Source organism: Danaus plexippus, chromosome 8, assembly GCF_018135715.1.
Source record: "Danaus plexippus chromosome 8, MEX_DaPlex, whole genome shotgun sequence".
Classification (NCBI taxonomy): Eukaryota; Metazoa; Arthropoda; class Insecta; order Lepidoptera; family Nymphalidae; genus Danaus; species Danaus plexippus.
Window position 1 is genome coordinate 6785504 of NC_083542.1, and position 25437 is coordinate 6810940.

The window sequence follows — 25437 nt, forward strand, 5'->3', positions numbered from 1 at the left end:
AATCGTTCTGTAGTGTAACTGTAATACAAACATACCGCTTTGTTTAAATCATTATAACTAGAGACTAAATTTATTTTGATTGTTATTTTTTTAAATCTATAACTGAAATTTACCTTTATTTTATTATACTTCTCAATTGTTTTGCTCGTCGAATTTCATATATTAATAGAGTTAGGGCAAAAACAAATTATTAATACATTTTTTAGGAAAATAAATATGTTTACACGTCTTTGCGTAAGACTTGAAAACATTTTTCTCGTTTGTATCTGTGCATTTAACATTTTCAAGACCTATTGAGGACAAAAAAATATTCACTAGAATCAAGTGCTAAACTTTCAAAATAAAAAAAGTCAGTCAGTGAGTAGAATAAAATAAAGATGGTGGTTGAAGTGAAATGAAAACTGTTCTATTTAATGTAATAAAATTATAATTAAACACGGTGATGTTTAATAAACATTCAAAAAATGTCTACTCCAGTGTCTAACCGTAAATATGGGGCACAAAAAATTAGACTTACGAGTAAGTAATAAAACCTTTCACCAGTGTGTTCCGTAAACGCAATGTAATTTTAATTTCAGTTTGATTGTCTTTCCTTTATTAATGCGTTTGTTTCTCGTTTCAGTATTATGCGCTAGAAATTTAGTTCGGAGGGATTTGTTTCGTAAGTAACAAAAATAATGGTATTATTCTTGTCATAGTCTTAAATTGAGTTAACTACCTATTGAGTAATAATGAAGGATGTAATGCTATCTTATGCTTCAAACATCACACTAAAAATTAATTGCGTATTTATTTGTTATTTAAAGATATTATATAAGCTTGATGATACACACTAAACATGTGGAAAATATTTGCAATTGAAATAAAATAAAATTTTAAATGTAAAACAATAATACATCGTAATAATTATATCTTAAAATTTTTAATTACATGTTTTGCATGGTTTCTCTTTTATGAAAGTCTTCAATTAATTTCAGCCAGGTTTGAAAAACTTAAATCTTTACAATATACTGCATTTAATAAAATTTATATGATTACAAACTGGTCTTTAACCAACTTCAAAAAAGGAGGACATACTCATATTCGTAATATGTTAATGAATTCGTCTTGGTTTAAAGCCATTGTCTAATTATTAAAACCAATCTGTCTGTATTTGTTTTATCCATGTGAAGGTCAAATGTTGTATGTGGTGTGAATTTAATTATTTAGTAATACTTGTTTGATTGATGGCACATTTTCACTATATTGTTGGTAGAAGACTTGTAAGTGTTGTGACTATAAAATAAATGGAAAATAGGTAATTATATTTTTACCCCTACTTTGAACTTCCTATCATGTTGTTTGTTTGTCAAACACAAATATTTTACATCTACATCTTGTAAAATTTTGAAACCAGACATGAAATTGTCTATCTGAGTGTAAATATCAAAAATATATATATATACACATCTGAGACAAAGCATTCAATAATATTTTTTTTTACTAAAAATATCAAAACAATTCCAAAATTTTTAAGTATATCTGAGCCTTAACATTCTGGACTAATAATTACAAACAAAATAGCACATAGTATAGTGAACCAGAGTATAATTTATATATAAATATGATATATAATATATTTGGTATAAACTAATGAGCTATCATTTTATTCAAATTTATTCTCAATTAATTTATTTAGGGTCATAAACATTCTCACCTCTATTTACTCAAAGACGAACAAATATTTTTTGTTGTGTTATAATACTGTTAAGTGTTAACCCTGTCATAGTTTTTATACAAGAAAAAATTATTAAACCATAATAATTTGTCTTTGGACGACAAATGATCCTAATATTCTTTTTGTGGAATATATCAATGTTTCTTCTAATTATTCCCAAAATGGTAATATCTTAAGTTTTGAAATTTTTACATTCTTCCATTTAAGCTGTTGTGCTTGACGGCCATCTTTGTTGTTGTTCTGAGAATCTATGGTGGAGATAAAACATCATATGTAATCGTACAACTTTCTAAGAATTGCTAATTAAGGCAATAAATCTGATAATGTAACGATGAATTTGAAGTAAACAATGCTTAATTTCATTTAAATTATAGTAAAATTTATATTAAAAAAATCCTATTATTTATTATTATTCAAAATGTATCTAGCAAAAATCTGAAAAACTATATATAGCGTTTTTATTAATTTGGATCAAAATCAAAGTAATATTTTAAGCATAATATACTTAATCTCATACACTTCAGGTAAAGTTAAATCGCATTTCTCCAAACATTCTCTTTTTTTATCTTTGTATTAAGATAAAAGCTATCAATGATATGTCCTATATTCCTTACTTGGATACATGATAAATTTTATATTTTTCATTAACAAATAAAGTTAAAGAAATTTTTATTTGTTCAGAAAATCTTACGAATAAAAATAATTTTAAATTTTATATTTATATTAAAATTTTTAGAATCCTTTAAAATATATGTCAATTTTATTAATGATAACATTATAATGGTAACTTTTTAGGTTTACCGGATCCTTTTGCGAAGATATCAGTTGATGGCAGCGGTCAGGTCTATTCAACTAGTGCTGTCAAAGCAACATTGGAACCGAAATGGAATACTCATTACGATCTGTATCTCACCAAAGGTGAAGGAATAACAATCAGGTATGAATTTTATTTTGGTCTTGTAAAATTTACTGTGCTTATTGGTTTTGTCTTATTTCGTATTGTAATTCATCATATTCTTTTCTATTTGCAGTTTGTGGAATCAACGTAAAATACATAAAAGACAAGGGTCTGGTTTCCTGGGTTGTGTAAGAATTCAGCCGTCCACAGTTCACAAGTTGAAAGACACGGGATGTATGTGATTTCTGTTTTATCATGCTAATATCATTAAGCTGAGGATTGTGACGATTTGTGGATATTTATTTCTGTTTCATGCAAAACCTACTTAGTGGATTTTGATAAAAATACAGTAATGTTGCTTAGACATCAGAAGACAAGCTTTTCCCTGTAGATGTTGCAGGATCTTCACCTATCACTTTTATTTTGTATAGTGACTATAGATGTCGCTGTCGTTTGGTTACTGTATCTATTGTTAATTGTTACACCTTAATTTATGCATTTTGCTCCGAGCAAACTCCGGACCCATGCGGGCGAGATTGCGGACAAAAACTAGTATAAAAAAGCTATTGTAAATATTGAGCCCAATTCCGGAGTCCATGCGGGTGAGGTCGCGGGCAAAAACTATGTAGTATTAAATAAAACTGTTGTACATAAATATTATTACTATGGTTTCTTGAATGTTAATACTAAATATAATTTTAAACACCAGATCAATGCCTGGAGCTCTGCGAGGACAGTACGGGTGAGGTGTGCGGTGTTCGCGGTCAAGTAATCGTGTCGCTTCTGTCCCGGGACGGAGCCCGCGGCGAGCAGGCCTCTACTGTGGGCGAAGGCTCCCCGCTGGCTGTAGTGGGCCCCGCGGGTGATGTTCGAGCGCCGAGAGATTCAGTCAGTACCGAGACACCGCTACCAGCTCATTGGAAACAGAGGTTTACACCCGCTGGAAGGTAATTTGATAAGGACTCTTGTAAACTAGTGAATTGATTTGTGAAATGACGTCACACATATTTTTGCAATAATTTTTTATATATCAGCAGTATTGAAAAGTCAAATTGACACTGTAGACTGTTGATCAAGACTCTAGAGTTTACGTTTTTTAAAGCTAAATATTTTAGATTCCCGAAAGTGAGAACAGAGTGGTTTAGAACAAATATTATCTAATAGTCAATTTAGAATATTGAATAAAGATATATTTTATGACCTTATAAGGAAAGCCTAACCTACCTATTCCTGAACTCCTTTAATCTAAATATATCTAGATTCATGAAGACATAGGTAGACAGTGAGAAGAGCTTAACAAAATGTTTGATACAAATATTAATGTTAAGTACATATTATGCACTTTAAAATAATAAATGACGCGGAGTGATACGAAAATATTAGTTTCATTTAAATGAATAATTGCGAAAGGGTTCATTATTATCAACGGTTTAGAGGAGGAAATTATGATGAAAATTGTTTTTTTTTTTCAAACATTCTGCTTACCCTATCCCAAATCTCTGTGCACGCAGTGCCGGCGTTAGGGGGGGGGGGGCGTGATGGGTCGATGGCCCAGGGTGACAAATTCGGGGGGGCGCCAAGGTCTGAAGTTGGAGTCTCTTGCCTCTCCTGGTGCAAACCCTCAGAACTGTCCTCTACGCTCTGTGCATATGCATATTTTTTATTGAGATTTTTTTTAGATGGATTTTTTGAGGGTTTGTGCTCACTTGGGTTAAGCACAAGGTGCTTACGCTTACGATTGGTGCAATACTTCCACCGCCAAACCGATACGCGTGACACGTGGTAGATGGTGGGGATAACTGAACCTTCTACGTCCGCGTCGTTAGCTCTGGGTAACGCTAAAGGAAAGATGAAATTCTTAATATAATTTTACTTGGGATCAGCAAAAAACACTTGAAATTGCTTCCCTCAAGTGGGCGCCACAATATTTTCGCCCGGGGTATCAGTGGCCCTTACGCCGGCACTGTGTGCACGCCACTGCTACAGCCGTCTGTATGTCTGAGCCTCATAATAACAATAGGTTGTGGAATGAGAAGAAAAATAGTTGTAAAAAATATTACGTTATAAAATAAACTTCATACTATTCTATACGTCCAATATACTTAATATACTATTAACATAGCAGTTATATTAAATGTGTGATATTATTTCAGACCTTTCTACATAAACCATCAGCTCTGTCGATCGCAATGGGAGCGTCCGAGTACTTCCCCCCTGTCACCGTCGTCTCCTACGGCCCCCCCGACCGTGTCCCAAAATCTCCCCGTATCCCAAAACTCCCCCGTGTCCCATAATTCCCCTGAATCCCCTAATTCCCCTGCGTCCCCTAGTTCCCCAATTGCCCCCTCCTCGCCCACAATGCCATCCTCCCCTGTATCCGATGACAGCCATGTAGCTTCTATATCCTTAAGGTATTGAGGTTTTTTTTTCTTCTGAATGTTTGGTGCCTTGTAACTAGCTATAATTTTAATTGCTTTTTATTTCTGAAATGACCCTCCAATCGCAAAAACGTGTTCTGAAGATATTCAATTTGTCAGTATAATTTAATTTATTTTTCAGCTAGGTTCGAAATGATTATGAGGCTTATATAAATGCAGTTATGTATATATATTTTATTTTTCAGACCGGAACCTCAACCCCAGACAGCGATCCGAAGTCGTCAGTCATCCACACCGTCCTCAGTCAATGTTACGCCGATAGCGACGTCCGATCTACCGCCCGGATATGGTAAAATAAAAAGATTAAGAAAATATAATACAATATTGTTCTTCTTCAAACGACTCAACTTCCAAATGTATATAGGCGAATGAAATAAGCCAGTAAGTTAATATAAGATACAGTTTCTTCATTACCTCGGTAATCATACTGGATATTTGATATATTAATCATATGAGACCATGTTTCTTGTATGATATTCCCTTGGCTAAAGGAACAAGCATACAAACCTAACATGTAATATTGGAAGAATTTTCGTACTTACAAAAAGTTATATAATAAATATAATATCATTGTTCGGTTTCTATATAAAGTATAAATCGTTTCCAGAGATGAGAATTACGGTTCAAGGTCAGGTGTACTTCTACAACGGCAGCACCCGCTCGTCCACGTGGCACGACCCACGTGTCCCACAACACCTGAGACACTGCGCCGCGGTCGCCGGGCCACTACCGCCCGGCTGGGAGATGAGGCACACACACTCCGGACGGCCGTACTTCGTTGATCACAACAACCGCACTACACAGTTCACTGACCCCAGACTAGCTTTGACCACCAGAATTGTTAGTTGGAGGAACATTTCTATTACAGCCGAACCTGACCGGATTATACTACAATGTTTATCGGATTTACTTCGCTTTTTTATACGATCGCGGCTGTTGCAAAGTAAAGGAAACGTCATATAAAATGTGGAACAAAAAAATACGGGGATTATTTAATTATTTTTTTTGCGAGTATTTGTTATATAGTATGTAATATAGTTGTTACATAGTTGTGCATATCAGGCTAATGGTTATAGTTAATATTGATAACTTTATCATTATTCTGTTAAGTTATCAGATTATGAAATTCAGGCACCACTAAAGAATCCATAAGGAACAATATTTTTCTGTTACACTTTGTCTTCTATTTTTTTTCCTTTATTTTTTATCAAATATGAGTATCACTAAGAGTGAAATAAAATTCTATTATGATCAGTATTCATTGTTTTATAGTTCTTTGTGACAATGATACTATTTTTCCAAATAATGCCTCAGGCGCCGCCGACTGAAGCAGTACAATCTACAAGCCCGCCGTCTACAAACCCGAGTACTAACTGGCCTGCAGACAACGACGTTCTCCCTAAGTACAAACGAGACCTCGCGGCTAAGGCGAGGGTGTTGAGAGCTGAGCTACAGGCATTACAGCCACAAACAGGACACTGTAGGATTGAAGTGAGTCTATGAAATGGTGAAAATTTTATATCCTCCAAGAACTCTTTGGAGATGCAATAGGTTTGATATATATATAATTTGCAAATATGATATTTCTACTAATTATTACTACAAATTTTCATGCTTAAACTTAATATAGACATAAGGTTGTCATAAATTGCTTTATAAATTGAAATCTGAAAATCATCATCATTATTACAAGTCACACTAAACACGTTGGGAATGCGCTAACTACGTCCAAGCTACAGATTAGCCGTACCAAACTATTGAAAAAATTATCAATAGCTAACTAAACCGTTTTCCAGGTATCACGTAACGAAGTACTAGAAGAATCGTACCGTCTCGTGATGAAGTTACGGGGTAAGGAGTTGAGGAAACGCCTGCTCGTCAAGTTCCGCGGTGAAGAGGGGCTCGACTACGGCGGCGTGGCCCGCGAGTGGCTCCATCTATTGGGGAGGGAACTGTTCAACCCGCACTATGGACTGTTTCAGTACGCTAATGCTGGCGATGACAGATATGCGTTACAGATTAATGCCGACTCTGGGGTGAGTAATAACATTAAATAAAATTGTAACAAAAAAATATTGGATTATAATTCAAGTACTAAGATCAACATAGTTAAAAGTTAAATAATTAACTATTTGTAAATTTTTGTTTTAGTTAGGAGAAAATAGTGTCAAGGCAAGAAAACGATTTGTTTAACAAATATAGATTTAAAAAAACTCTGATATGAAAAAGTTTTTAATAATCAAATTATCATCCAAAATAACATTTCCATAAAGAACTAATTATAAAAAGTCACTTAATATGTTTAGCCTTCAAAAACTTAAACAAAATTATAGTTGCATCAAAGTTACCATTACACTAACTACTAAATTTGATATACGACTTGTATAATACATACAAAGATATCTTGAATGAGTTTCATGTCATTGTTAAATAATTATCAAAGTACAGTAATATAATAATTTCTTATATCCAGGTGAATCCAGAACATCTTTCATATTTCCACTTCGCTGGTCGTATCCTCGGAGTGGCTTTGTTCCACGGACACCAACTAGACGCTGCCTTTACTGCACCCTTCTATAAGCAGCTACTAGGAAGACCCATCACCCTCAGGGATATACGAGATGTTGACCCAGAACTGCACAGATCATTGTCTTGGATGCTGTGAGTATAAAATTGTTTGTCTACCGCCGTAATTCAAAATTAGTTATAATTATAGATTTTGCTGTTATTATTTGAATAAATTAATTTTTCATTCAGTATTATGTATGGCTACTTCTATAGTAAAATGGTCGTAGAATTAAAACATATTTTTATTTATACAGTGAAAATAGCATAGCCGGTGTCATAGACACGACATTCTCCGTCGAGAGTTCGTCGTTCGGGGCAGTGCGAAGCGTAGAATTGAGGCCGGGCGGGACCAACGAAGCAGTCACAGATTCAAACAAAAGAGATTACGTACGTCTGTATGTAGCACATAGGTTTACTAGAGGAGCGGAAAGGCAATGGCTGGCATTACAAAGGGGTCTGGCTGACATTATTCCACCGCAACTCCTACAACCACTATCTCCCAGAGATCTCCAACCTTTACTGGCTGGAAGAGCTGATCTCGACCCTGTAGATTGGAAGCGGCACACTCGCCTGAAACACGTGAATCCAGACGCGCCAATTGTTGGTTGGTTCTGGGAGATAGTCGAGGAGTTCGACGCGGAAATGCGAGCTAGGTTATTGCAATTCGTTACCGGGTCGAGACGCGTTCCCCTTGCTGGGTTCAGGGCTTTACAGGGTTCTACGGGAGCGGCGGCTCCTAGACTATTCACTTTACATTTGGTCGCTGATGCGTCACCGGATTCCCTGCCCAAGGCGCACACGTGTTTCAATAGACTTGATCTGCCGCCGTATCCGACCAAGGAAAAATTACACGACAAACTGAAACAGGCCGTGTTGGAAACGGCCGGATTTGCCGTCGAATGAGATTATGATATACGAGTGAATTATATGTTCTGTATATATATAAATAATATTCTTCTACACCAATCATTTATAAGACAAATATGTAAATGAAACGTAATTAATGAGACTGATTAAATTGAAGATTGACATGACAAAATTTAATGGCATCTATTAAATTAAAATAAAAAAAAATGATAAACAAAAATCGAAAACAGTCAAATAAAGTTCAATTCTAATATAAAATGCCTTATCGGTTAATATGTACCTGCAGAATACAATACAAATACATGTATTAAAACTTCCATTAACTTTTAATATTGGTCTATGTATTGACGCTTGTTCGTTACAAATAAGTATTGTTGCATTTTAAGCCTTAATGATAAAAAACATTGGTATGATGCTCAAATGTATTTACACACTTCATGTATGCTTGATCGAGCTTATGAATTATATTAATAATATTGTGTTCAATTTATTCCTCATTAAATAATTTTGAATTGTTGACTAAATCGAAGTAGCGTCTGTGAGAAAACTACATGCTTTCTTGTTGGCCTATACTTATACATCAATGTATTTTGAAATATACCATTTATCTATAATTGCTGCCTAATGTTACAGCATATTTTATTTTTCATTAAAAAATTGTATATAATTGATTTCAGTACAAAGCACAAGGAATGTGTTCTTTTACAAATATACAGTGATTATATTTAATAAAATATTGTTATTGAAATCGCGAGGCCATTGCTCATAAGGTGCCTTTTTATTTAAACAAACACATTTACAATATTTGCACATGAAAATAAATATGTTAAAACAAATGAAATAATCAATATAGATAATTATTTAATTTGCTTAACATTATATTACATAATATATTATTATAGTTTTTACTAAGGATAGTTATTATACTGTATTATTGTATTATAAATATTTTAGGTGATGAACAATGAATATTTATAACAAGGATGAGTGCCTTTTACCTTTTAATAACATAGAGATGTAGCTTAGATTTGTATGACTGTTAGCAATGTAATGATTTAATGGTTATCATACCTGCATTGAAATAAACGATATTTTTGCACATTCTTTTTTATTTTATTTATATAATATATGCACATGTAATCGTTTTATAATTGGTTTATAAACGTTCGTAATATTATTATAATGCCCCCTTTTTTTTTAAGTTGAAAGTAGCTAAGAATTTTTAATCGGAGTTTCACCTCTGGAAATAAATAATTTTCCGTTAAATATTTACGATCCGATAAAGATTCGTTAGCATTCAATTTTCATAAAAAATCTCAAAAATATTATATTTGTAATAAGGCTACAATTATTACGGCTCAAATAAAAATATTTATTTATAGAAACAACTCTGATCACTATCCTGTCACTTCTTAGTAAATACAGATTATCTGAATAACTCAGGTTTACAGACCAATTACTATTGCACAATTCGCATAATATTTAGTTATAACTATGTACTCCATTAAATTTCTACTGTTTAGTTAAAAGCAAATAAGAAATAAACGTATCGTGTTTTATCTTCACTGTTGTTTCCTTTGTCTGATACCCTTTTAGAATTAAGAATGCTTAAAATTTTATCTCAAACTAGTAAGTTAGAAATTTTATTTTGTAAATTATTTCATTCCAAAAACGATTAACATCAACCAACACTTGCAATTAAAAAAATTGAGAATAGTTTTAGTCAAATGTCATTCCTGTCAATGTCAAATACGTTGTCTATGTCTTAGTTTGGTATTTTTCGATCGTCAATGCGAGGGTGAAGTCAACGCAGTCACCGACGCGCTTATCATTATTATTACCATTATAACAAATGTGTATATTCTTTGTTGTTTCTTGAATCCGTCAAACCGTACGGTGTAACTAACAGATTAGATTTCACTGGGGCATTTTATGTATATTAGTTGCTTCGTTATTTGTTATGGTTCATTGTTAATGAAGTGAGTGCGCATAAGGTGGTGAAATATTTTTGATATATCTTATAATATAAATCAAAATGCCGACCAGTGCCGTATATCAGCCTACGACAGTTACTTATGAGCAACAGCCTAATGATCAACGATGGAATTGTCCGATCAGCTACTTCTCGCGGCGAGTGACAAGTAGCCTGAACCGGGCATTGTGCATAAGGGTCGCTTTGTGCCTCTTGGGCAGTACCTTCTTCGTAATTGGTGAGTAATTTATCTTATTCTTGTTGCATTTTATCATACACTCCAATTACAGTAAATTTAATGAAATTTTCATTTAAAACGTATAAGAATCTTAGGAGAATTCGATTATTATAAAAAATAAATAATATAATAAATGAAGGTTACAACTATTTATTATAAAGATAAAACTGTTGATAGATAAAAATAAACTTAAATGTTGCCTACAAGACTTTGTTTAAATCATTTTTTTTATATCTATGGAAGTAAATAAATAATGTCTAGACAAACATTAAATGTTATCATTTATTTTAGTATATTTATAATAACTGTTATAATGTGTTAATAAGTAAATAAGGCCCTTCACACATTGGGCTTTATGATAAGGAACAATGACATTATTTATTACAATATATCGGAAAAGACTGACTTTATTTTTAATAGATGACTAATGCTCTTTATTTTTGGTTTTGCTCATTTTTAACATCCTTATCGCTTGTAGCAACAACTTATAACTTATATGAAGCTCTATAAACTATAACTTGGTAAAGTACTATTGTAATCATTTCTCTCAATTCAAATATAACTTGAGGCAAGCAGAAAAGGTTATCTATGATTTGGTATACTATGAACAATAATTTTATGTGCAAATTATTTGAATTCATTATTGTAAGTTGTTAGACACAAAATTTCTTACAAAAAAAATATGTGACAAAAGCATATTAATTAATCTACTTCAGGGTTACTTACTTATAGCCATAATTTTAAATCATAACATGAAAAATAACAGTATGGTAAAAAAGTATATGACCTACAAAAACCGTTTTCATTGGCAAATATTGTATTTGTTTTCAACAAAATTCACTAAACAAATGTTACTGGTAACAATATTGTGTTAAGGTTTGATTATTGTTTTAGAGATTTGTCGAAACAGTTGTTATATTTGTATTATATACAAATGTAGTAAGATAAATTAGGTTGTTATTAAACATGACTATAATTTTAAATAATCTAATTAGTGTAAGTAAATTTAAAATCATGTAATGTATCAACATTTTAACATTTACTATTGTTAACAATTTGTGACAGAATTCAACTGGTCAAGAATTTTTTTATATTATTAACAGAGCCGACAATGATACCATTCGATTATAAAAAGGTTATAATATTGTGAATGTTCACAACTAAACACCAATGACGGACCCTCCCGGTGACGCTGTGAAAGCCATTAGGGCTAACAGCTACAGTCAAATCGAAACAAAAACAAAACAATTCTTCTTAGAAAACTTTTCATCCTATTCCTAATGTAACTTATTTGTTCACCGCCATCATTTAATATGAAAATTATAAAGATACATTGACTTAAACATATATGATAAATTATCTTACTCTGCTGATAAATAATACAACAAATTAAACTTTTCTTTTCCTATTACATTAATTCAACGATAGGAAATAAATAATAATAAAATTGAATTGGAATAATAACTCGTCACTTCCGTTTACAGTTCGGAATTGTAATATGGATACGCCCTTACATCCTTGAATACAGCAACCATGTCACGTATACAACAACGAAACGAGGGTTGCCACATCAGTACACTGTCTATAAAAATTAAATCGTTTCCATCCTGTTTGTTGAAAGCTACATTGTCAAGTGCTTTTTTATAGTTAGGTAATTGACCGGAAATAAACGGGAATAATTTTAAAACGTATCCGACGGAATCAATAATACCGTCAGCCCTATTGACAATGAGATTGATTAGCATAAACTATCGGACGTAAAGGCATTGGAGATTAATAATAATAGTTTGAATATCGTCCGACTAACGGTTAAGACGTGGTTAAACGAATGATGGAAATATGATAAATTCAATGCATTTTTTGCTACTCGTAATCAGCGCTCTGCAGCTATTGAATGACATTACAATTTTTATTGATTTTTTTTTATTATGTTCTCTTGTTCGACTTTTAAATTGCAACGATCTGGTTGTAATTTTTATACTATTATATATTTTGTCGTGTTTCAAAACCGTTTGCAGGAATAACATTTCTCTTTGTCCTATTAATCACATCTAATTATTAGCTAAAAGGCAATTTTATATATTTCGTGGACTTAATGACTTATTGAATATATTTAATTTCGTATGTGTTTCTAAAAAAAATTATATATAAAATATTTAAAGTTATTTTGAAGATCTTGGTTTTGAAAGACGGTGGAGTCATAATATTATAGATTGTGTCGTGTTTCATGATTTATTATCTGAATATGTATTTGGATCAATTTAATTCATATTATGTTGTTCTATTGTACACAAATTTGATTTCGTAAATGGGTCAAACCAGCGGAAGCCGTAGGTTTGTAGTGGGCAGTTGCTCCGAAACACTGCTTTCACTTCAATTTAGAATCATTTATAATATTATACAACCTTAACTTACACATCCATCAAGCCTTTTTTTATGCAATAACATTATTTTCCAGCATGACTAGTATTCTGTGATTATTTGCTTTTCTTTACAATGTTCTCAATATGCTTATTTATTTGTCCTCAATAAAAAAAAATTGCTAAGGACAATTCCTTTATAACAGACAAGGATGATGCATTCTATATTTGAAGCGTTATATGAAAAACATTAAGAATTTTTTTTTAAATAATGTAAATCATTTATTCTATATAACATAACATAATGTAAATCATTTATTCTATATGAAAAAAAATACAATAAAATCGTTTTATGAAGTAAATCTTATTAGGAGTGGATTAAAACCGAACGATAAACGAATTCAGGTTTATTCTAAACAAGTTTGCATGCTTCTAATAACCCGTTGGGAGTTGCGTCAAATGTTTAATTTACATTTGCTTTGCAAAATTGGAACGTTTTAATTTATCTCAAAAAAGAAATCTCTCCATCATAAAGCGTCACATAAAACAGCTTTCAAGAGCGAAACGGAAATACTGTTCCGTGATTATAAGTAACAAAGAGCCGTCGACATTGAACCTCTTGACATTTTTAAACCACGGTGTTTTATAAATTAAAATTACATTATGGAATTTTCGAACGAAAAACCTTGAAGGTTTTATATTATTCATGCATATATGTCATGACATTAGCACCACCGAAGTGATACAGATAATATATAAATATATATCTGTGGATATTTATTATTTATGTGTGGATATATGGATTGGTAAGATAATATGTATATAACATTAGTGTTCAAGGAGCGAGCGAGGAAGTAAAGGGTACTTACATTACGGAAACAAGTCGGTGCCGCACCAAGAGTTTGTCGACCTTCGTTAGCTGGCTAGTTGTTACACTACAAGCTCTGAAGGCCGGTACGGTTCCATCTTTGAATTACGTCATTTTGTATGGTATGCGAAATGCATTAGTTTTGTATTTGAAACGGTCTCATCAAATAACTAGACATTTTTAACGACTTTGTCTACTTAAAATTGTATTTCACCATATACATATATCTAAAACTTAAAAGCTTAACAATATAGCAAGTATTTTAATTAAATTAAGATTGGAGTAATATGTAAGTAGATTGAAATGAAATGATGTTCTGATTGAGTTAAAAATTACTGAGTCTACAACGTATTACAAGAGTTTAATGTACGTGCTCAGACAAGTCTCTTTGGCACGAGTACAAACCACGATGCGTAATACTCGTATTCGGTTCACTAACAATTACAATCGCAGAATCTTAATACATCACGTTTTTCTTATCTTTAATTGAATTTTATCACATTACAATAATTCAAGTGCTATACAAATAGTCTTTTTATAAATCTGACTAAAGGAATTTATTGAATTTATCTTGTTAAAAATAAATATAGTCGGTTTCTATGCATTTAATAGATCATTTATAACGTACTATATGGTAGGTAATGTTTTATTTAAACATTACTATGTCATGTGCTAACTACGCACGCCGCAAGTGAGTCAGGGCTGCGTTAGCGCCGGACACTGTATGTACCCTTATAAGAAGCTTGTAGAAAACCAGACACGTATATGTATATCTTTAGTACGAATTCTTATTTATCAACATTAAAACCAACAGTTTAAACTTTTAATCGGATAGATGTATGGATTGTAGTTGGTTCATTTACGACTATAAACATTTACTAATGAAGGAACGAACACAGAAACTGACAGTTTTATTTAGTAATTAAATATATATACATATATATGTATATATGACACATTTTATCTAACGTATACTGTTTTCTAGTTGGTATTACAACGCTTTTCTTTTACATCATTGTGTCGCTGGGTGTTAAAGAACACAAAACTTCAAACTGTCCGTAAAAAGATTACATTGCAGATCGTACTAAGGGTATACGGCTGCGGACGTTATAACTGTGCTTGAGTAGACTTCTTTAACGGTCCTTGATCCTGTACAATAATATCAAATAAGCCTTGAAATTAATTAATTGTTTTATTGATTGCGATATAACCTAATATTAAAGCATATTTTATGAATATTCAAGATAAATATATTATTTGAAATACGTTAATTACGACTTACGTGGGCCGATATCGTGAATTCCGCACTAATGGCCTATTATACACACACGAGGAATTGTTATATTTAGTCGTTCTATATTGCATCGTTGGTCATAGAAATATAGAGCTGTGGTCAAGGTCATTATATAGGAGTTATTATCAAGCGATATATTTTCAATCTATCTTCCGTATACATGAATGAAAAAACGTTACGGCTCTTCTAAAGTTCCGACCTTATATGTATATAAAATTATTAAAATTTACAGATAACACGATCTTATATGCACTACGTGTACAGTGATATGTTATTTCTTGTATGTGTGCATCCTTTGTAACTGTTTATTAAATAACTATTAACTACTATAATACTCGTGAACTTTGAACTTAACGAGAAACTAGACACTAAGAGATTCGTAATCATTATTGAGTAAATCAAAATGAAATGTCCTCGGTTTGAATATGCGCATATTCATTTTATTTTTAATAAATATTTTACAATACTTTGTTATGAAATTTTAAAAAAATAATGTTATTAATGCATTAAATGATGTGTAAATTCTAATATAGTCCTAGTAATAAAGTTAATGCAAGTTTTTTATAAAATGCCATCAAGTATGTGAGTCGAGTTGGTCGGTGTAAATCAATATTCATTGGGAATGCTGAAGGTTCGCTTTATGATATACAATAGGTATTTATTATTATAAACACCCTTACTTACCATCAGTTTGCATTCTCAATCTAAACGGACAGTTTCAGGTTTTTCCTTCATAAATGATCGCACAGATTATATGTACATACGTCAACGTAGTTACGTGAATGCAAAAATTAATTATGCAAACGTTGATCGATCTGAAAGTTAGTGAGGTACCGTTTACTTAGGTAACTTTTATTTCATAGTGTTGTACGTATTATCGATATTTAAACTATGTATGTATTACGTGTGCTATGAAGATCTTTCTTACAACTCATTCGAATTGAAAACAATTTTTCTATATGCACTGTTACTGGTAATTATCGTAAACTTGATGAGTGACGCTTTTCGCATGATTGATGACGTCATAAAGAAAAATTCGTATAGTTGATGATTAAAAAATGAAATAAATCCCAGTTAAGGTTTTTCCAATAGTATTATTTAATTTTTTATTTAGTGTTAGGTATTTAATTTAATAAAGAATCGTAGCTAATTGGCTGTCCTGAGAAAACCCTTTAATTCTAATTAAAGATGTAAAATAATTTTCATTATATAGTTGTACGAATTACGAATGTTTATCATATGAATTAATTATTTTGTTCGTGTGGTCTGGGTGTACATTACAGCTATTGTTTGTTGTAAAAATTATATATAAAAAAAAATATATTTTTTGGATACATAAACGGAATACAATTAGACTAAATAACACTTCTTCGCTCAATAAAAAATTAATTCGAATCAACTTTTGTTATTTTTGTATTTATCAGAAGCAGAAGTTTTAAATTCAATTTATTTGTAATTTAAATAACGTAATAATAACAACAATACAAATTCATTTCTGATCAGTTCATTTATTTTATTGTATGTCTCAGTATCGCTTCATCTGCGATTAAATTTAAAATTCATGTATTTTGGCTGAATTTTATATGTTTAGCTTATTACATCGTTTTTTTTCTAAACTGTTATTTTTTTTATTTGCCATAAAAAAACATTGCCATAATAAAATCGCGCTAAGTATTTTTTTTGTATAGCAACACTTTTTATTAGAACATAAAGATATTTCAACTGAAATCTTAAAAATATTCAAGACTAATTATTGCAAGTAAGTAGTAAAGCTATGCTTCGGTTTTGAGATTATTTTTTTTTTTAATAAATACAGATTATGTTCATTCTCATATAAGGTACAAAAAGTTTTCCTTCCTTGTTAATATGTTTTGATATTTTGACAGAAATTAGATTTCTCATTTAAATAAAACTAATATTTTTCGGATTATACTACGCGTATTTTATTATTTTTACAAACTATACTCTCTCGACGCGACGTATCTTATATAAAAATAAATTTTCTGATGTATGCTCTCAATATACCTTAAGAAAAAAATCTATTGGTTTAGTGAGGAAACATTTTATTGGTACAAATAATTAGAGAGTGAAATATATTTTTATATATTTACTATCACACTTTTCGTTTTTATTTTGTTCTCAGTAAACTTGATTTCTTCAATTAAACCTATTACAAGGATTGTCTTTGAAGTGTACAATGAGATAAGTTTACAAGATTGTGTTATTGTAATGTGATCTTCCCTGACGGGTGTTGAGTTACTCGTACGTATAATTATAATAATTATGTACAAATAGTTATTGTAACCTCAGAACGATAACCGCAAGATGTTGAGTAATAATTGCTTTTATATTTGAATTTTACTCACTAACTAATGAGAGTGTAAGTGCAACGAAAATTATGTACATTTTAATCAACGTTGTACAAATAATATTGTTTAACTTGTATTGATTTGAATCCAATAGTCATGTTTGTTGAGTTTTAATATGTAAATGTTAGTCAGAATCCCGATCAAAACAGACCGAAAATCGTGTGAGTCATAACATTTAGTTATATTTTTGGAATTGTTCCACTTAACGCGAAGGTATTAAGAAATGAGAACATATTGTTCACTTTTGCATTACATTACGGTTTTGTGCGATGAACGGTTTTACTTACTTGAACGAAAATTTTTTCAAAAATATTTTTTTATTAAAAACACCAAAATCTTTTCGCATCCCTAATTTTATATTCTTAATAGTAGGTATGCTTACTGGTTAAGCTAGAATTTTGCATCGTCGTATTTACTACATCATCATCATCAGCCTATAGGAGCCGGAGCCCACTGCTGAGCAAAGGCCTCTTCTCACATGGAGAAGGTTAGAGCATTAATCGCCACGCTTGCTCAAGACGGGTTGGCGATTTCAATGTTATAATTTGAAATTATAAGACCAGGTTTCCTCACGATGTTTTCCTTCACCGTCCGTCAGTGGTGTCTAAATACTCTTAGAAAGTACATATGATTCGGAAAAGATCACATTGGTACTTGCCAGGTTTCGAACCCGCGCCCTCACGTATGAGAGGCGGGCCTTTTAACCTCCAGGCTACCACGACTTACTACATACGGAGCGTTAACAGTTTTTCAATCATAAATCTTCGTTCATTATAGTTTTAACTTTTAACATATGTTGTTCATTGAAAAACGGAAAACGTTTCCTATGTCGTGTGTAGATGGACACCTGTACTAAGAATACCGTGAATTATGCGGTTTTCGTAATACATAGTTTGTTTTCATTGTCAACAATCACAACTAAAAATATCGTCTTAAAACGAATGATAATATAAAATATGTGTATGTGACCTTGATGTTTATAAATAATGCTCATATTGTATGCTTTTTCTATAAACAATTAATTAAATAGAATTTTATTATTTCCTATTGGCGAAGAGCGTTATAAGAATAAATAGCGTTTCGTTGCAATTACATGGTTCGTTTAATCCGGATTCCAAATTCGATTCTTGGCGCCAAAAATTATAGGAAGTATAAAAAAACTTATATTGGTGTCTTATGAAAAGGTTGTATATGTATAAAGAATTCTCCAGAAATTAATAGCCAAGAACAAAAGGAATCTTAATACGTATTTTTTCATCTTCACATGTCATTCCAATCGTTTTCCGCTTCACATTCAATAACCTACTTTAGTTAGTTAGTTAGTTACTCTAAGGAGGACATATGTATTGAAAAATACGACGCAAATTTGAGGTGACCATTTCTACTGACAGCTCGGTATAATCGAACACTAGACTTTTTCATGCATAAGAAAAATGTTAGACACAATTAAATTATTTTCTCCTATTAGTTTCTTTATAGTGTATGAAGATTTTTATATATAAAATTTTTAAATTCACATCGAATCATTGCACCGTATGATATCATTTCATAACACGTCATTAGTGATGCCCATTAAGTTAATTAGCACTAATTAATTGTCACTAAATAATGTGTAATTATAAGTAGTAATTTAGTATTTACTTATTTAAATTATTGGCAATTTTTCTCGTTTTATATCATTCCTACAATAATACATATGTTCAAACAACTAGATCTATGTACATATGGTATAAGTTTTTTTGAAGATATTGTTTTTTTCCAAGTTTTAATAAAAAAGATAACTAAAACGATTTGTATAACAAATTTTATTTTCTCAATTTATTTCTAAGCAAAAAACGTAATGAATCTTGTTCATTTTAAAGTCTCGGCTGGAGCTAAGTTTCTTGTTATAACTTTACACGAGTATTTTAATTATCTCGTTTTAAATATAATAAAACTGTTTTTAGAATCTTTAATTTCAATTAAGTATTTTATATAAGTGCATTCATCTTTAGTACGTATTTTTATATTCAAAAAATGTTGTTTCTCACGTTGCGAGTTCACTTAGGTAAGGCAAAACCGTTTAAAGTCGACTTGCAATACCTGTTCTAGTTTCTATATATGTGTTTATATAGCTTTTGTTTTATTCGATTTGGTGAATAAAAAATCTCAGTAATGTCAGTGCTTTTTGCGGTATAATATCGTTGTAACATTATAGTTTCTACTCTATTGGCTTTAAAGCAATTGGAGTCTTAAATGTATGAGTAATGTATTTAATTAATGCAAAAAGAAGTTAATTGTTCAAAGTTTTAGTATAACGTGGGCGCAAAAAAACTCTGTTAGCTTAATGACCTTAACAATTATTCGTTCGTTACAAAGAAAAGTTCGTTCACAGTTCAAATGTTGTCTTCCGAAAAAAAAAAAACAATTCACTGTAACTGACATTAGTTTTTATATTTTTTATTAATTTTGATAGTTTTAAGATGTATTTATAATATGTATATTGAGATACATTATTTTTTTAAGGTCTGGCGCTGCTAATAGCTGGAGGCGTGCAGTATTCGGATTCGACGTCGCCCACGCAAGATGACAACGGCTTCGGGGCTTTGATAGCTGGTGGAGTTATTCTCTGCCTGGGACTGCTATTTGCAGGTCAGTTAAGAATACCATATTATAAGACAGAGGCGAAATAGGACGAAACTTGTTAGAATTCCAAGGATTCATGGTGCGGGTACCGGGTCCATCGCATTGAGGAGCTTCAACAGTGCCTGGAAGTTGCGACCCAGGTGTAGGTTTAAGGGGTCCTTATCTAAAGCGCATTAAACGCTCACCTCCACCGTCCAAGCTCCTTTCTCTGCCTAACCAAATTTGAAAAGACCCTCCTAGGGCTGCCCTCGAATCATGTTCCAAGAATGAATTGATGTAAGTTCTGGCCAGGCCCAAGTCTTTTAGTTGTTTGTAGACAGATTTAGCAATTATACCTCTCGCTCCCACTTCTACCGCGTACAAATCCACGACCAACCTATTCCTAGTGAATTCGTTAGTGAGCTCTTACTTATTGACCTTGATGGCATGGTCTTTGGATGTTTGCTTCCCAAGGAACCGTAAGCTCTATTATCACAACACGCTTCAAAATTTGCGAATGCATAAATATGTCTGGTCTGTAGGCCGACGCACAAATATCCTCTGGGATATTGTATTGTCTCTCATACGTGTCCATCATCATAGTTCAATCCGAAGTCGCTTTTATGATAGAAATTTCTTTTTTTTTATTTGAAAATGAAATAGAAAGTTCCCGAATCTAATGTTTTTATTTATAGAAATTGCGTATATAACATGGTTTGTAATTTCTATAAAGTTTGTTCTTAATTGGTCCATAAAAGTTTTGGTTAAGTTTATCGAAAATTTGTTAACAAAGACGTCACATCCTCAATAAAAGCACTTCTAAAATAATAAATGTTTTAAACCTCAATAGCTCTTTTGAATCAAACTGTTACTTTATAAGTTAGCGTTACACAATACTGGTGTTTGAGATTACATAACACATATGAGTATACCTTCAACGTATTGATGTATAGATTTAATATTCAAACATAATGAAACATACATGGACTACATTATGATATACGATGAAACTTTCAGTAACTGACACAGAAATACATACTATTACTAAAGTTTTGAAGATAAATGAAATGATAAAAAAAAAGTTTAAAAATATCTACGTTGTGATATAGTCGCGTGTTTCATCGTTGTAAAAAGACCCTTCCGCTGTACGGCCTTGCCTTCAGAATTATCTGGAACACGAGCTGATTGACCGCTCAACCTTCAATCTTCCAATCAGATAAGGTTCTGATATATCTTTATTACATTTTGTAATCAGCTTACAGCTGAAAAATTACTTTTTCTGTACCCGTTTCCGAAATAACTATACGATATAATTTAAGTCCCTTTCGAAGTTCGTAACCATTGCTTATATCGCTAGAATAAAAATTTAACTAAAAGTACTCAATTTTGGCGGTTCCAATTCTTTTATATTATTTAGTATTCTGGTTTACAAACAAAAAAATCTTACTATGAACTAGTTACCAAAACTAAGCACATCAACAGAGTTTTGAAGACTGAGTTTTGAAGGCGCCTTCATCGAAATGAAATAAAATGATTCCTTTGTAACCCTTACAACTGCTTTGATAATCACCGACATACCACCAACTGTTCATATATAAAAGATCTTTCTATTTAGAATAGTATGAGTTTACGTGAATATGATATTTTTCCTTTTTTTTATGTTAGACCGTAAAACATAATGAGTGATGGGTGACAGTTTAGGCCCGACCCACAACCTTAACCCGTTGCAAACACCAAGGTCACAGTGAAGAAGCGTTTTTGTTACATTTCATGTTTATGTTTTGTTTATAATAACCAGTCACGCTACACGCGACTGCTGTCATGTTTTGATATCAACACAAATAATTTACTCTAGCACCTTTGTCAAATCAAAATGACGTAAAACATTACCCCCAAACTATTCCTTTTTAATGCGAACTTGTTTGAAGTTAGAAGGATTGTTAGAAATAACTGACTGTCTTTGGACAAAATAAAACTCCACATTCTGCACGTTCTACTTAATTACACAAATACGATAGAATAGATTTTTATGAATACAGGTTTTAATTAAATACAAGTTATAAGAAAGGTCACGTTAAAAATGGAATCTATCGATATTCGGTCTTCTATACAAAACCACGTTAGTTAGTTTTATGGAATACTAAAGTATATTGTTATTTATTAAAAAATATCGGCTTAATTTTTAAATGAAAATAACAACTTCCCACAGCAATCAAACGTGTTGAATGCGACTAGTGTAACTAGTCGGTTACAAAAGGAACGAGCTTGTGCTGTCATATAGAGACTACGATGTCAAACATAACTTAGGTTAAAATTAAGATTTGTTATTAAACGTCCATAAATAATTGTCTAGGTATAGGAGGATGGGCGTGGTCATCACGCTGGGGTGGAGGTAAGGAAGCTACGAACAACGCAGCAGCGCTGACAGCCCTAAACCCATCGACGGATCCCCTCGTGGCTGCACAGTACGCGCCCGTGAGAGACGCCCCGCCAGCACCCGACGATGAGATGCGTAACCTCATGGATAATAAGGAATGGTGAGTGTCAATGTAACAACACTATTGATTCGATTTTCAAATATTTTAATTGACTTTTATGATGGTTTTTAATTTATATTTTTTGTGTCTCTCAATATAGCAACACTATTGTTTCGATTTTCAAATATTAAAATTCAGTTTCAAAAATATCTTGTTTCTAATAAACATGAAATAGAATTTAGATGTAATGACCAATGATAATGATTTAACTGATTATTTCTTTACAACACCGATAGGTATTGTTTATTAGAAAAAAATTGTCGCTTTTCATTTTATTAGTAACAATTAACGGTAAAAAACGATATCAAGTGTATTAAATAATTATTATCACTATAAAATGTTAATATCCATCAATATTTAAAGACATACTAAAGTTTATTCCCTTTGGATTATTAAAAATCTTGTCTAAAATTACTAATGCTTTGGCCATAACAATAAATAAAACCTAGAGCTAAAATTCCTTCACATGAAAATTACCATTATGTTATCATAGAACATATTGTGACTCCCTAACGTCTTTATAATACAAATGCGGCGACTGTGGATTGCATCAACATCGTTAGTTCTAAAATAACATTTGTTTATTCGCTCAAGGATCTATTGTAGTCCACGAACCTCGAGTGTGAAGTTTGTCGTGTCCATTGTCTATACAGTTTACATAACTTTTCATAAAACTGTATGACAGTCGCTGTCACGATCGCACCTTTCAGACTCACTGAACGGTCACAACTCCCATCGTACGCAAAAAACACGTTAAGTGACTGACGTATGTGATATCTTATTTAATTATTATCCCACGACGAATTTTTTATAAAATGAATTTTGGCTCGTTTTATAACACTGAGAATTTTTTTATATAAATAATACGTTTTATATATGTTCTGAATAAAAGAAGGAGGTCATATTAAAAAAAAAAACACGAGTGGACTACTTGAAAGAACTTCTGTTTATTTTGTTAATCAACTATTTATCAGTAAAAGGGTTCTCTCGCCCAACGACTGAGTGAATTGAAAAAAAAAAATACTTTATGGAACTGTTAAGTGCCGGCGACACTCGTTTCTTTTTGTATACAAACTCCGTACAGCTTTCACTTGTTATTCAAAATAAGCTTTTATTTTCAGCTTGAGCAGCGCAGAAGAGAGCGACAAAATGTTAGATGGGAGGCCGTCTGTAGCGTAAACATTGCGTATCGAATACACTCGAATATTTTATTCTTTAAACGGTACATTACTTAATATCTGTAAGTAAAGAGTTTATTTTAATACAATCGCCTTTTTGGTAATGCGGGAACCGGTGACGCCCGTTTTACCGCAATGTACCTTAAATAGCGAAACAATGGACCATTATTGTAATGGTATTATTTTTTATCTGTAGTCGTACTGCATTTTGTTGTACAAAGTATTTACGATCTATGTGATATTTATTTGTATTTATTGTTTTGTGGCATCAATTAAAAAAAAAAAAACAGTTTTTTTTTATTGTCTATCGGATTTATTAAAGGTATTTGTGTTCGGCTTAGGAATTACAGTGTTATTATTTGTATGATTATTCTGTTGGTGTATCACATGATCTTTATTCGATGTGGTTTTGATAGTTTAAAGTTATTTACAAGACATGTGGCCAAATTGTCGTCCAGGTTATATGATAGGTGTAACATTGTAATGTTAGTTGTAATGTCTATCCGTGAGTTAACTTTCGATTAGGCGTATGTATGACTTCAAATATAATTCCGCTTTCGGTTATGTAGCAAGTATATTTTGAATTGTAACGAATTATATAGATAATGTAATATCGTATACATTTTCATGTTGTCTTTTTGAAATAAGTGTTATTTTGATCTGTACTGGCAACTTTTTTTTCTTCTGTCAAACGTGTCAAAAATAAAAAAAATTGTATCAATAATAAAAAAAAGTGTATTTGAAACAGTATAAATAGAAATATGAACATTTTCCTCAGCAGCTGTTAATTACAAATCAAAACATATTATTCATAGACAGCTGGGAGAATCCAATATAATGTTTTGTAATTTAATTGATAATATCTCTGTAGCTATTTTTCATTTAACATAGAAGTTTTATGTTGAGACCGTCCTTAGTTTTAAGTATATATGTAACAAATGCGTTGAAATACAATATTGTATAATTCAAATCGCTGATAAGTGCTGATATTTTAAATTGTAATTGATAAGCTCAATGATTGCGGCAAAGGTTCGTGTGAAGCCTCTCACTACATTGGTGTTGCGTTTAGAAACTTAGCATTTAATTTATTTTAGGATCAATATTTTATTTATTTTAAGCTCTCTTTAGTTAAAACATTTATAAGTAGCATCACAACATTAACATTTGAAGTTCTACTTTTACAATTCAATTTTATTGTATATAAAATCAGTACCTATTTAATTATACGAGTGAACTTCGCCTAAGTTTATATATTTATAGTAATCAACTTTCTAATACCACAGTCTATGTAATTTGTTTTGTGTTTGTGGTGCAAATGCTGTGTTTGGTGTGGTTGAATGATATTTAAGTTATATTTTTAGTACTTAAAGTACATTATATTGAATTATTTACGTGTACTTAATATATTCTTAAATCTCCGTTTTAATAAATATATAACATCTACATTTGTGATTTATTTCTATATTGACATATCCTTCAATAGTTTTCAATGTTTCAAATATACCGATAACATTGTACTAACGTCTGAC

General features: G+C 31.6%; 2 protein-coding genes across 2 annotated transcripts; both read left to right on the top strand.

The window, feature by feature from the left end:
• Positions 1–344: 344 nt before the first annotated feature.
• LOC116772478 (E3 ubiquitin-protein ligase SMURF2) lies at positions 345–9591 on the top strand. Its single transcript, XM_061521194.1, has 12 exons — positions 345–519; positions 623–661; positions 2513–2654; positions 2749–2849; positions 3325–3562; positions 4769–5026; positions 5239–5342; positions 5661–5893; positions 6368–6544; positions 6850–7089; positions 7527–7714; positions 7876–9591. Exons 1-12 carry the CDS (start codon positions 465–467, stop codon positions 8522–8524), a joined length of 2424 nt encoding a protein of 807 aa, XP_061377178.1. The 5' UTR covers positions 345–464; the 3' UTR covers positions 8525–9591.
• Positions 9592–10251: 660 nt separating this feature from the next.
• Positions 10252–25351, top strand: LOC116774080 (uncharacterized). The gene is made up of 4 exons (XM_032666725.2): positions 10252–10698; positions 20095–20220; positions 22547–22730; positions 23852–25351. The coding sequence occupies exons 1-4, from the start codon at positions 10524–10526 to the stop codon at positions 23907–23909; spliced, it is 543 nt and encodes a 180-aa protein (XP_032522616.1). The 5' UTR covers positions 10252–10523; the 3' UTR covers positions 23910–25351.
• Positions 25352–25437: the final 86 nt, after the last annotated feature.